This window comes from Sturnira hondurensis, unplaced genomic scaffold (genome assembly GCF_014824575.4).
Source record: "Sturnira hondurensis isolate 20B ecotype Veracruz unplaced genomic scaffold, ASM1482457v3 Scaffold0021354, whole genome shotgun sequence".
NCBI classification, from domain to species: Eukaryota; Metazoa; Chordata; class Mammalia; order Chiroptera; family Phyllostomidae; genus Sturnira; species Sturnira hondurensis.
The window spans coordinates 18,832,579-18,847,498 of record NW_028093985.1 but is presented as its reverse complement, the minus strand read 5'-3'; the positions used below and the strand labels follow the sequence as shown (position 1 = coordinate 18,847,498).

General features: G+C 36.9%; 1 protein-coding gene across 13 annotated transcripts in view; it reads left to right on the top strand.

Annotated features, from left to right (window-relative positions):
* MCTP1 (multiple C2 and transmembrane domain containing 1) overlaps window positions 1–14,920 on the top strand; it is a 470,646-nt gene that overhangs the window by 319,750 nt on the left and 135,976 nt on the right. For all 13 annotated transcript variants that reach the window (XM_037032112.1, XM_037032114.1, XM_037032117.1 and 10 more), the window contains one exon: window positions 161–280. In XM_037032112.1, coding sequence (XP_036888007.1) covers window positions 161–280 — 120 coding nt within the window. The remainder of the gene's footprint in view (window positions 1–160; window positions 281–14,920) is intronic.

Sequence of the window (14,920 nt, the reverse complement as noted above, 5' to 3'; positions counted from 1 at the left end):
TTCTTTTCTTTTAACTCATGAGCCAAATTGCTTAGTATATTCTTATAACTTTATTAACTTTCTGAATCCTTTTTAAATCACAGTAAGCTTGAAGAATTTTGCAGTCTATCTGATGGTTTTTCATCCTGCAAATTCTAATAATATTTCATGTCTATTACAGCTGCTACTAAGAAACTTTATCAGGACGAAGCGTTGTGTCATGGTGCTTGTAAATGCTGCATACTACGTTAATAGTTGCTTTGATTGGGACTCGCCCCCAAGGAGCCTTGCTGCTTTTGTGGTATGATCATACTGTTATACTTACATTGTTATTCATTAAATTCAGTAATCAGAGCTGCATGTTTCTGTGGCTATAGTAACAGTTATGTTGATGTGGCCATTTTAAAACTCCTATTTTAAGACTTGACTGGACAGATTTGCCGTGGGCAGAACCTGATGGATCGCTCAAGGTCTGAGTCCAAGAATACACTCTCCCCCCCTCCCCAGACTTCCGGAACATAAACATCTCCGCCAATGTACAATTTTCCCCATGACAGCTAAAAAGTAAAATTTTATATATTACATAATCCCAAACCCCAATAGCAGAGCCAAGAAAAGTCCTTAGTGTTTAAAAAAAGTTATAATCTTGACCATCCTCATTTTGCTTGTATTCATTCTATAGAGATATTTTTTCAAAATATGGAAATCATTGACAGCAGAATGCTACCTGGTAATGCTTTAATATGTGGATCAGTTGGGAGTAGATGTGACCTATTTAAGCAGCATTTCATTATTTCTGGGATTTCCAGTTTTTAAAAAGGCGCGAGTGAGAATTTGATAAACCCAAACACTCCTCTAACAATGTTCATCTTGTAGCCTTTTACTCTGGTTATTTAAAAACTGCTGATGAGACCAACTTGCAAAGCTAGAAAATCCGAAAGAATATTCTCCTCCGAGCTTTAGCTGGAATTTTCTGCTTTCACATTATTTTTGCTTATTCAGGATTTCAGTTTGGAATTTAAGTGGAGTTCTTCTTTTGAAATCCTTTACTGTCACATTTGTTAGAATATGAGTACCTAATGCTTTCTTATAGTTACCAGGATAGCCAAATATGACTTTATTATGGGCACTCACATGAAGAGCCTTAATTCTAGTAACATATCAACGTTTTGGTATTCCTATTCAAATGAGTATGTGCACATCTGTTTAGTACTTTGAGCGCTGTCCTCCTCTCAGGCCTTGTATGGGGTTTTCATTAATGTCTGAGCACATGGAACAAAGAGTGTATATGTCCCTTTATGTTGTAAGTTACCAGAAAGTTAGGCAGCCTGCTTCCCATGGACATGTTGTTGTCTCCTTAAAGAAAGAGATTGTCATCATCATTAAGTTTTAGAAAGGAAACGCTGCCCCTTTCAAGACTCTTTTATTTAGTTCTTTCACATATCAAGTACTTTCAGCGGGGGTAGGGGAGCTGTTAAGCAAACTTTATTATGATTTTTCATTATCATAGAGACACTTTGATATTAATGAGGAAAAAAATGATATTGAGTTTTTTTGACTATTTTATGCTATTACATCCAGGTTCCATGGTGCTTTGTCATGGACACAATAATATACTACCAAAAAGATTGTGCTGCCATCTTTGATTCACTCCTTCCAAAGTCATTCCCCACAGCTGTTTGTGAAATTTGAAAACAGAGAAATCTACAAAATTATATAATTTGTTCAGGAACATTCATTTTTAAAACTTTAGCATTACAATGTGTTTTGTAAGGCTTTATATAATTCATCTGGCTTCTAGATGTCACTCATGTAAAGTGAATTCAAGATGGCAGACTTTGTTTAAAATTTCTTTCTGATGAAAAAAAAAACACACCCCAAAATTCTGAGAAACTGAAGTACATGTACATGATAATACTTAAGTGATTTTACTGTAAGAGGGTCAAAATTCAGCAGGTAAGAAATGCGGTATCTCTGTTAGCTGGAGGTCAGTTTCCAACAGACTCAGTCCTGTGAGACAAGCTGAATGCAAGGTGCTTGCAACAAAGGAAGGGGGCGCGATAAAGGTGGGAAACGGGACTGCTGGCACCAATGGTAAAAACGAGACCACATACTAATATGGGAACACCTATAAATGGTACTTTTGAGAAGAAACAATAACACTAAATGTTTGTTGGGGGGAAAAAAAGCACCAAAGTGCATTCTATAGAATGTGATGGAAACAATGAATGATAAAACCAAGTTTCACTTAGTTAGACCTGCACCGAGAATTCCACAAAAACGGGAACCCTGCCTCTCTCGCTGGTACTCTAGCATCACGTGTAGGGTGTCTGTCACCTGGTAGGCTCCAAAATTAAGTGGCTTTCTAAACCAAGTGATCAACCAATGAACCAGTCTGGAAAATTTTTTTGTGTGGAGAAAATTTTTATTCAATGATGCCAGATAAATAAAGTGTTTTTGCTAGTAATGCTAGTTATTAAATGATGATAGACATAACTTAATGCTGTTGTACCAGTTTTCCCTAGACCTTCTTTTATTTACATGCTAAACTATTTTTAATCTATCAATCATTTATTTAACCTCAGATTAAATTTTGATACAAAGAAAATTTTATACAATAATAACTAGCATTTATTAAGCATTTGTGTGCCAGGGAACTGTTTTTTTGGAGCTCTAATGTCTTTCATGCATTAATGAGTTTAATATTGCCAACAACCTTATTAGGGTATAGATACTACTATTTTCTAATATACAGAGGAAGAAACTGAGGCACAGAAAAGTTAAGTACCTTGGCCAAAGTCACACAGCAGATAGTTCCTTCCTAAAAAAAAATTTAAGTATGCACTGTGTAATCTTAAGAATCAGGAAAAAAATCTGTTGTAGGATTTTTATTTATTTTATAGACACTAAATGATGAGAGTACTTAAAAGTGAGATTTTTCAAATATATAATTGCATAGCCAGCGCCTTTGTAGGCCAGTTTATTAAAAAAAAAAAAACTGCTTTCCATTAGGGGAAGAGTATGAGCAGTACCCCATTGTTACAAACATATTGTTCCCATCATTCCCTGTGGCTGGATCATGGTCTATTATTATAATATCGGTTCCACTTGGCCCACTTTTTCATAAATGCAGCTGCCTCATGGAGCATGTGCATTTGTACCATTATGCAGCTTGGTTTTAGGTCCAGATCAGTAAACTTTGTAACATGTAAGTGCCATTTTTTCAATTCTGTTTTATTTTTCTTTTCTAATTTACTACTGCAAAATAACTGTAAAACAAAGAAATCAAAGTGGAAAAAGAGTAACTTTTTGTCCTAATGTCGAGTGAAGTGGAGAGAATGAGAAATGCAGGGTGGAGCTGCTATGGCCTCTTCAGCACTGTGGCCGTGTGCTGTGGGGAAGAGTCAAAGCCAGCTGCCGATATGAGAAGCTGGAATCGGTGGAGGAGGTGATGGATACAATATAAGTGAACATGTTCCTGGGAACGTCTGTGTTTTTGTGCTTTGAATTAGGTTTTTAAATTTTGCCATGAATATCGTATGGCTGAGAGCGAACACAGACGGATGTGGTGCAGAAGGCACTGCTTGCCTATTGGAATCATCTATTTGTAGACCAGGAAATGTCTCATAAATTGGGCCTAATTTTCATCAGGCTCTTGACCAGACATTTGTGTTCTTATGGATGTCAGTGGGTACAACACGGGGGGAAAAAGAGTGCACATTCTCTCTTTCTCTTCAGTACTGTCATTTCTCACTGTAATGAGCACAAAAATAATTGGACAACTGAGCTATCAGTAAAAGGACACACTTCAGTGTGCGTCAAAGAATTATTTTACAGGACAAACTTTAATCTTTAAATGTGATTGTAGATAATTTGTGGTACCATCTGTCCATTTGGAATTGTTTTAGCCTTTTCTGTCGTTATACAGTAAGTGCCGCTGTGTTTAACATTAACATTTGATATTTTACACATTTAATTTCTGTTCTGCTGTGTGGTCCTTAGGGAACGGTGTGCTAGTGCTACATGAGAGAGACAAAGTATTGATCAGTTAACATTTCAGCTACATTTATGTATGTCGCAAAATTAATGAAAATGCCAGACAAAAATGTCAGAGTGCACAAAAAGGTAGAATTTAAATTTGGTAGTTTAATGGAAAGTTTAAGATGTGCATTATCAAAAATGTCCTCTTGCCTTTAAAGTACAATTCCTAACAGAGTAACTACAGAGAGACACATATTTTACTTAGAGGAACAATGAACATGAATTATGAAGGGATGTCGACTCCTCGAAGTGCTCCGTGCTCCAAAACGGCATGTTTGAAGGCTTAACTCTTACTCATAAAATACATTTGTTTCTGTTCATATCTGAGGGCTGCTGGCTTTGACCCTCTGTTCTGACCAACCTACGAGGCAGGCTTCCTACTGAGACTCTCTCCCTAGGTTTTCCTTGGTATCCATGCATTCCTTTTGTGTCAAAACTGAGAATTCCCTCTACGGCAGTTCATCGAGGCCACTCTGATTCATTACTCGTTCCTTTTGAGTCCTTTTCAAACGCCTGGTTTTCCTTTGCTTCCAGATAATTTGTGCTCCACCTTCATTCAATCCCCATTTTAGTAAAGAATCACACTCAGGACAACAGCTACTCTCAGAAAAGCTGGACCATTATGCAGGAAAAGAAAAAAAACAGAGATGATGTATGCAGAGAAAGACATGGGGCAGCTCTGTGTAGCCAAATGATTTTAAAAAAATGGAGGAAGGACAAGCAGAGGAGGAGGACCTGACTTGCAGAGCCAATGGATATTAGTACAATGTTCCGAAGACAATAGGCTCTGAAGGATTCCTTATCAAGTACTCCCTGAGTAGAAAGCCCACTGCTATTAAATAACATATGGATTTTTTCTAAAGTTATTACAAACAGCGTAAACATTTTAAGTGGCCTTCTTGTGCCGGGACTACACAGGGAGAATTGCTTAAGGAGAAATATCAGAGTGAAAACAAAGGCATGTCTCTGTCACCAGTAGTTCTGGTTTTAGCATTCCTGTACCTTGTAGGGTGATTGTACTACATGTGGAAGGTGACTTTGGGTTTCCGACTGAAATTCCTATTTTAAAAACTTTCAGAGGCATTGCTAACACTACACCAAGAACATTATGCTTCAAGTCCATGGCAATATTCAAATGATTTTTGTAGAAATTTTCCAATGCTCTTATTGCCATGATTTTATTTTAAGGTTAGAAGAAAAACTGGAAATGTTCCAGATGTAATTTTTGTTACTTCCCTACAAAAGCAAAACAGAAGGACCCCCCAGAATCAAAGAAACAAGTACTGAAGCAAGATTATCTCTAAGTGCTGGTCATACCCCTGGAATCTTGATGTAAATCTCGGCCTCCAAGTCCTTCTTCATTTACACTTTCCTCTGATATAAACACTAAGGTTAGTACACAATATTTCCAATTTAATGCATAGAAATTTTCAAGGTACTTTAAACACTGCTTTCACAAATGCATGAAGAAAGAAGAAAGCCTATATATTGATATAATTTCACTGACTTAGAAGATGTTATACCTCCAAAGTTGCCTAAAATTTCTTTTACAAAGTCAATGATTATTGACAGCTAGAAGATTCTAATACTACAGTTTTATTTTCAGTAAATAGGTTGTGTGCCCAGTTCATATGGACATGCTGGCCCTTTAAGTTGGTACTCAAAATATAATTTTCCCCAAATTTGTCTGAATTCCAAGAAAGAATAATTTTTTTCAAAAATTGGCCTATGAAAAATTAGATTTTCTTAATTGGTGGCTTTTACAAAGCAGTGCATATAAATTCTTACAATTGCATTAAAAAACCACAAATTGGAGCAAATTTAGTTTTAGGATTGATCACAATGAGCTAAAATCACCCCTGAATCAGGAAATTTAGCAGATCAGATATGAATGGAACAAAGCAGTTTGACTAGATTTCTCTAATCCTTCTTGAGAAATGATGTTCTAATTCAGTTTGAAGGTCTATGTAAGTGTATAGTCTTTTTGCTTTGTGTTTGTAGCTGTTATATATACAGATACAGCACTTCCTCACATCACTGCTTAGTTCTCTTTAAATGAGGCCAACGCACTTCTAGGGGTTGTTTTAATGGATGTCAGCAAGGGGGCCTCCTGCGCTTCAGAGTGAGATAATCACATAAGCCACAGAGTGTGCTACTCTCCAAAAAGCTGATTCCTCTTAAATTTGACTTCATATTTATGATAAGAAGCATTTAATTCTTATAGCGCATCACACACATCCTATTGTCTCTACTCTCCCTCCGGTGTCCTCTAATGCAGGAAATAGTAAGATGCTATAATCTGGGGACATTTTCTTCTGGGAGTGACTTGGAGAAAATAACTTTATTGTACTTTTTCTCAAGTATAGTGCTATTGTGCTATGTTATAATCAAACACAAATCACGGATATCACCAAAATAACTATGATATGATATTGGATCTAGGAATTCACCTTCTCATGAACTTTGCTGGTTGGAGTTGGGGCAGCGATGCTTGACTGTAGCCCCTTCTTGCTGTATGGCTGCTGTCCCATTCACCTAAAGCAGCCTCTTTGCATCACTGTATGAGGTAGCTTTAGTCTCAGAACTTTTATGAGACCCTGAAAAATATTGTGCCTGGTGCGTTTTACAAGAATTGACTAAGATCAAAAATCATAAAGTGATAAAATCAGAGCTGTCTGTCCCCAGATTCCTAAACCAAGGTTCTCATCCTTTGAAGAATTCTCCACCTTCCGCTTTAATTTAAATTGTTAGGAACACGCATTCTGAACCAATGAGCAAGCACCTTCCACTGCAAACTGCTTTCATGTAAAGTATTTTGCAAAGAAAAACGTTTCAATGAATAAGATAATTACATATTTTATTTTAGTAAAATTTTAGAAACTAAGTAATAACTTTTCAAAGGTTATAAATTATAATAGAAATACACTCATTAATATACTTTAGATACTAAGTTCACTCTCTACATGTTTTAATGCCCTTTTGTTTCAAGTAAATATTAAGCAATAGTAGAATGCTTTCTGTTATCCCTTTTTTCTACTTTGATCAGGTATGAAGATATACCTCAATATTATGAATGCATTAGAGTTAATTTACCAAGTGAGAAACTACCCTGAAATGTTGTTGTTGTTCCTGTTTCCATTGCCCCTTTCCTGGCCATTTTGCCACATTTTACCATGATAGTCAGAATTGGATATAAATAAAGACAGTAGTCAGTCTTGACACAGTAGAACTGGGCCTTGTGACTATGCTCTGGTTGCCCCTTCTGCTCTGCTGTGAAGACAGAGGTCCAATGCTCTCCAAGTGGCAGCATTAGAGATCAGTAACACAGTGAAAATGAGTGACCATTTCTTGTGTTCACAGCAGTTATCAGCGACTGGCTCAAAGGGAAGTAATGCAGAGAAATTAGAGAAAAGCTGAGATGCTAGGAAAGATGGAAATTATATCAATTGTAAACAGGTAATTGGATAAAAACCGAAGTCAATCCTGATTTTTAAGAATGGTATCAAAAATTTAGAGATAGAACTTGACTTTTAAAAATCTTAAATCAATCTCTTTCATATTCACCATCTAAGGAGAAAAATTCATTTAATTTAATGAGAGAAATTGAATACTAAGGAATATGATTTTGTCAGAGAGTGTTGATTTTCAGAGGGCCATGAATCATAGTGCTATCTTATGATTTTTTTCTCTCCTCAAAGAACCAATTTTTGCCCCCTTGGGTGCCATATAGCCTCCATTGAGAATGCATGCTTTAAAGGAAGTTTAATGTGAGTTTAACTGTGTTTGCTTTCATAATGCTTGGATCTACTATCGTTTGCATACAATGCAAATTATCCCCATAGATATTCAGTGTGAAGAAAAAGAATTTGTAATCTCTATACAAAATCATTGACTGCATTGGAGTCCGATGAAAAGAAAAATTGTGTTTGGCTTCGTAGATATAGAATTAAATCTTCCCCATATGAAAATCCTTATGAGGATTTTCTTCTCTCCACCGATTCCAAGGGTGCATTGTTGTGCTTCACTGAAATGAAGAAGTGGGATGAACACTAATTCTGGCCTAAGTAATCTAACAGCTCTCATTATGAGGATTTGATGGGTTTTGTCCATACTTTGCACTGTATTTATGACTAATAGATAATCTTTATATTCTTAAATGAATATCATTATGTCAGAGATATAAAAGCATACTTCATTAGGCTCAATTACCTATTAGATCTTCATTGGAAGGGCAGGAATAAAGGTGTTAGAGCAGGAAAGTCATTCGGAACAGTAGATACATGTTCTACTGGCCATTCTATGTGACAAGTTCCCCAGTTCCCCATAGGAATCAAAATACTTCTACTACTGCAATTTATCAATGCTATATAAATATATGACATTTTATACCCACTATACTAAAATACAAATAATTCTACTGCATTTTCCATAGTTGGCATTCTTTGCAGTTCCTGCCAAGCAGACTTCAGGCAATGCTTACATGTTTTCAGTTAAGAATATAGCATTCACGCCCTGGCTGGTGTAGCTCAATGGACTGAGCACGGGCCTGTGAACCAGAGGATCGCGGTTCAATTCCCAGTCAGGGCACATGCCTGGGTTGCAGGCCAGTTCCCAGCAGGGGACTCATGAGAGGCAACCATACATTGATATTTCTCTCCCTCTCTCCTTCCCTTCTCCTCTAAAGATAAATAAATAAAATCTTTAAAAAAAGAATATAGCATTCACTTTTGTTGTAAAATGTTGGTGAATTAAATATCATTTCCCATAGTCAATTAGAGAGATCTTTTGGATTTAATTTAAAATAATAGATCACTGGGGTTTAAAGCGCTCCATTAATTAACCACAAGTTAGTATACTGAGGTTATATAAAAGAGATGTTATATGTTTGAAGTGATATTAGTAAAGTGATGGCTGCTACTCAGAAGAAAATGAATTCATAAATATAGAAACTCAGAGAGCTGAGTTTGCCTTTTCTACTTAGGCAGCAGTACTGAAAACTTCGGATTTTGTTTTAAATTCTTTTAAATAGAGTTGGGTTCTTCCATTGCAAAAGCCTATTGTATCTCTAAACCAGGAAGGTGGTATTTATTAGAGACCTTTAAACCTGGGATCCATTAGTTTGTCTGGTTGTGCACTGTTGTTTACATATCTAAAATTCTCAGAATATGCCTCCCACCATGGTTTTATTTCTAACTTCTAAGTATTTTTCATATAGGCTCCTACCCTCCAAATAAGATGTACAAGTCTGTTTTGTAAAGTAGTGGCTACCTTGGATCCCATTTCCTCATAGCAGCAAGGTCATGTAGAGCATGACACAGACGTGCTCGCCAAGCCTGTGGAGCCCTTCACAGAGTCCTAGCAGTAGAATGGGAACATTACATGTAGGAAGCAGATTCAGTGTGACCACAGCTGGGTGCTCAGGATCCTGGGAGCACATCTGTCAAACATCAGCTTCAGGATAGAGCATCTTCCCAGTGGCAAAGGCAGGGGGCCTGCAAAGACAGAGAGTGTATGGGCTTTGAAACGTTCAGCAGTCATAGAAGATGACAGCTGGAAAGGGAGTTTAGAGATCACTTTACAATAGAGGAAATGAAAGTGCTAAAAGGTAAAGGGGTTTACTGAAACACTGACTCTACTTCTCCCCCACTTGCTGGTAATGGGGACTACAAAGACGGCAGCACTGAGAAAGTAGATAGTCAGAGAGAGGCACAGAAAGAGGGGCAAGGAAAGGGAAAGAGAGAGATTGAGAGATTCTGAAGTTCATAAGTTTTTAATTAAGAAAAACTAAGTGCCTGACATTATTCTGTAGAGTTCTAAGAGTGTAAAGTTGGGCTACCAATCATTGGTATTTCCTGTTAAAGAATGTGTTGATTTTTGTGTTGGAGGGCTGGAATCGCCTATTTGAAATAGTAAGTCTGTGTTCACTTTGCTTAGTATTATTCCTGTGGTTTAAGCAATAAGTGTATATCTTATGTTTTGGTGAACTTTTCTATCAGTTGAGGTCGTATCGCACAATGGCTCCCAAAAACCCTGCAGTTATATGCATACGGTAATAAAGAACCCTTAAAGAGTTCACTGTGTTTAAATGAGGTACATTTTACGCAAGTAAAGAAATGTCATTTGGGCTCCAAGTAGTATAAATTACATATTCCCAAAGGTAAATGTCGACTCATTAAGAATATATTTCCCCAGTTTCAAACATATATTATCACTGAGCTGCTTAAACAGTTTAAACCATCTATATTGATCCATATTGATTTAATTGTAGCTAAGATGAACCTGCACATGGGCTAAATTTCCATTAGACTAAATAAATGCCAGGGGGAAACAGTGTATGTTTTCTGAATTATTAGGAAAGCTGGTGATCCAGTGTCATTGTATTGCTCTAATCCTAAATTAATAACTTGGACATATTTTGAGATACTGTTGGAATTTGCAGGGTGTTGCCAACTTCATTACATCAATTATGTAAGGTACAGTTTGCTATAAACGCAGTGCACCAATTTATTGCAATTGGAGTTACTGGAGTGGAGACAGCTAAATTAAATCATCTGTGTGATGCTTTGAAGTCCTTAACTACAAGGGCCTGTGGACCATTTAGGCTCGAGTAATGTACAGGATCACAGCATACCCAAGCTTTTGTTTCTGAGAGCTAGGTATTAATCTTGGAAAATGATTTAGCTTAAAATTATTATTTGAAAATACTCTGTGTTGGACCTAAGAAGGAGAGATAAATCATAAGAAAAAAATATTCCATCAATGTTTGCTGAAAATGCATGATTTTTCTTCCAAAAATATTCTGGAGACATATTTAATAATACCCAAGTCTATTTCTAATTGACTAGAATGCTTAACCTAAGTTTAAGGAACTAGGAAATAAAATAGATTGTAAACTTAAAAATGCCATTTGTCAGTATTTTTAATCCATTACTAGAACCAGTGACAGGAAATAAATTCAGGCTGTTCTGCTTGAGATGCATTCCCGTTGCCATTAACAGATCTTCCCCGTTTTCCTGCACACTCAATAAAACTGTGTTGAATGACTGACTCAGATGACTTCGGCGGCAAAACTTGAAGTTAAAGCTGTAATATTGTAACAGAAACCCCCAACAGTAGTATCAGATGAAGTTGAGAATAAATGTAGTATATCAGGCATCATAAAAGGGTAAATGTGGGGTACATTTATGCTCTTCTCTATCTACTGTGAGATTCATACATAAGATTCACACTCATTATTTCTGTCATCTTAATGAGATCAGTGTGGGAACATTTCTCCTTTCTCCCTCCTGACTGTCAGAAATGGGGCACTCCATTATTTCTCTTTCTTCTCCTGTACTTTTAAGGGACTTATAGTATTTTCTTGCAAGGCCAGAAATGTGAACTATTTATAGCAGATGGCCCCAGTGTGTGGCATGAATAGGCTAACAGACTTTACCTAAAGACCACAGCATTGGTCTCTCTTGTTCTCGCTTGCTTTCTCTCACATGTGCACTTTTATTTACCTTTTTAAAAAGATTTTCTCATCTGCTCTTCTTCCCAAAGGTGTTTTTTTTAAAAGAAGGGAAAAGATGTTTTTTGCGCATGCAGAAAAATATGGTACCTGACTATTACCTCTACATGCTCTCCTCTTTCTCATGGATCTGTTGCCCTAATGGATTTTGCAGTCTTCCTAAACCAAACCTGAATGCAGGTGGTTTGCTTGTCCAAGCCAGACGCATGTCTGGCCTTAAACTGAAAGAGATAAAATGGGCAAGGGACCAACTTCTAATAAATCTGATCCTCAAATTTTCAGACCTATAGTCACTGTTTATAGTGACTAATTAAAGTTGCTAGGAGAGATTTTTTGTCATGTTTTAAATCACAGATTCCCTTCATCATTGAGGACAAGACAACAGGAATTTATGGAAATATTATTTAAACCATCTAGGCTATTATTAATTTACACCATACACACCCTGTTTTTGGTAATGCTTTCCTTTAGAGGAACTCATGTGTTAGAGGCTTCCCTTTAATGTGATTGAAGAATTTTAAAGTAGGCATTTTTAATATTTGCTGCCCTCTTAATTATAACTTGCTTAATGCACCACTGTTAGCACAGGGATTATGAGTTAATAAAAGTGTCATAGTATTAGTGAATAAAACACTATATAATTTTCCCCAGGTAATGATTAACAGCATAAGGCTATATTAACAATATTCTTAGTGTACAGTTCCTAAATGTATTTGATTATCATCTTTTAGAATGTAATTTGGTACTGGAATTCAGTAATAAAATGTTGGAAGGTTTAGTAAGCTGGTTAATGTAAACTTCTTGGATTCATGAATTTTTTCAAATCATTTGTATTACATTGCTATGCCAAATACCATTGTTTTAAAAAATGAATCTGAAAGTTTTAAATGTTAGCTTACCTAGCATTTGCCAGAGTAACCTTATTGAAATTCGTAAAGAGCTTATTTATCTCATCACAGTATTTGTTAAAACAGTTGAAAAATAAAATTAATAAGCCATTAGGTCATTATTACATAACGGTTTTGCTCACATAGATAAATGAATTTCTTTCTCTCTCTCTCTTTTTGAATAATGTCTTTTTGGCTTTGTTCCGTGGCTGCAGCAGGCTGTTAGTATGTATCTTTATACCATCAGAATGAATGAGATATGTCTGTATAAATTATTGATTCACTTGAGCCTACCTCTGTAATTCAGAGCTGCAAACTCTGGCAGCTTATCTAATAGAATGATATAACTAGGAGACTGAAGTTACCTACCACAGCAACAATTGCCAGTTGGGGGGTCAAATGCCCTTTTACCTTTATACCTGAACACCTGCAAATTGAGCTGTATCCCATTCAGAATTTTAAGAACAGGTCCATTGTCACAGGAAGTAGAGTTTGTTTCTTGGAGAAAATTATGCCAGTTCTAGTTCTGAATGAAAGACAAGGCTTTTATTACTCAAGGGATATTAGGGCTGACTGCTTTTTTGAGAAAACAAATTTGCTGTAACTTTATCTGTAATTTAGTCCTGAATGGGTGCAAATAGACTGCACATTGTATGGTGCAGAAAGAAGAAAATAGGGGTTTGTTAAAGCCCTACAAGGGCTATGTAACCATTATATTTCCGAGGGAAGTCTTATCAGAGTTGCAGGTTATAAGGGGGATAGTTTGGTTACAGCCTTAGCATCAAACACCTGTTTTGAATTTAGTTTAGAATGACATTGGAATAGAAAGTTTGTATAGAGTTGTGGATGGTGAAATAGCCATCTCCCGAAAGTTACCGTATAGCTTGTCTTTGACTCCGAGACAGGCCCTGTCCAAGAAACTTCAGAAATTATTCTACTCACTCACTCCCCGTGAGGTTGAATGTTAGCCTCGGAGATGGTTGGAGTATATTGACTTGTTTCCTTTGTATAAGAAGATTAGATTCATAGGATTGTGTGCCCTTTCTAATTAAAAAAATAATAACCCTATGCAATACTCTTTGCCTAAGAGTCTGAGCCAAGCTCTGCCAAGGCTGAGATAAAGGTGAATGTTTTGAGTATGGGACAAGAGAAAGCATACCTCAGCTAATGAGCTTGCAAGTCACACCATGTGAGGACTAATGGATTGTATATTTGGAGAAACTCATCCCTCAAGTTGGTCATCCACTGCTTGGTCAGCAAGCTCAGTAGTTGTCATAGAAACACTCATTTTTACAGTGTTATAGTTGGTCACTGACATAGAACCAGACTAGGTAATCAAACATCTCAGCCATATGCTTGTTCTGAGCTCCAGCGTAGTCAATTAGCACATTTTCTATTAAAAACTTAGTTGTAATAGCTCTTCATTAGCTAGCAGTTGCCATAATTGAATAGTTACTCAATTATGTTCATCCCCCACCTCATTTTCACTTCTTTTCAGAGTCCAAGTAGGAAGATGTCCAAGAACACTCATGAGCCACACCTCAAACAGGCCGTTTGGAGTTAACTTGGGGTTTAATACTTATACTTTTCTTGCCGTGCATTGGCATGGATAACTAGACCCTTGGACTTGCCCTTTTTCTTTTCATTTCGGGATTTCTAGTGTTTCTTCACTGAATCGGGAGAGGAAAGAAGTGTTAAATGAAAAAATCTCATGGTCAATAATGTCTTTAGGAGGTGACCACCTTTATTTCCATTGTTCTTCAGTCTCCCCAACAGATACCCATCTGGGCACATCATTTTGGGGAAATTATTCCCCGCTATGTGTGTTATGCATTATGATTCCTGCTATCTTTCACCTTTATCTTCCATGTTATAATTCCTGCTACTGCCATTGATATTCACCTATGTCCTGTATCATCTGATGATCAAATCTGTTATCTAGGAATAGGAATGGGGCCACCCCTAGGTAACATGCTCCCATTTTGTCACTGGCCTTGTGGACAAAGTATTTCTGATTTTCCTTGCCATTCCAGTCCTGTTTACAGGCAGGTGTAAAAAGGCTCTAGCTGGGATATCAGAGAGCAGGTAGAGCATTGAAATGGACCCAGTCACTCGCACAGATGCTCTTCTTGGTGGAAAAGAATTGTGCCTCTTCCCTCTATGAAGCAATCTGGAAGAGAATTGGTCATAAAGGTTTTCTGAGCTTGGCAGCCTCATCAGACTCTTCTCTGTGTATCACAAAATAAGCAAAAGGAGACATCCACATACGAAGTGTAACAAGCCACAGTTAGCTTAAAAAAACACAGGGTTTAAATTTCACTGCATCATGAAGTGTGATAACTGCAAATTTCCAGCCATCGTGTGGCCTGTCAGAAGGAAAGATACAATCAAAGTTGTATTAACGTTCCTGCTCCTCTCCATTCTCTGGAACTCGAACACGGTACGGTCCTTTTCTCAGGCATCTCTTCTTGCTGACTAGGTCTTTGCAACTTGGGCTTGTAGG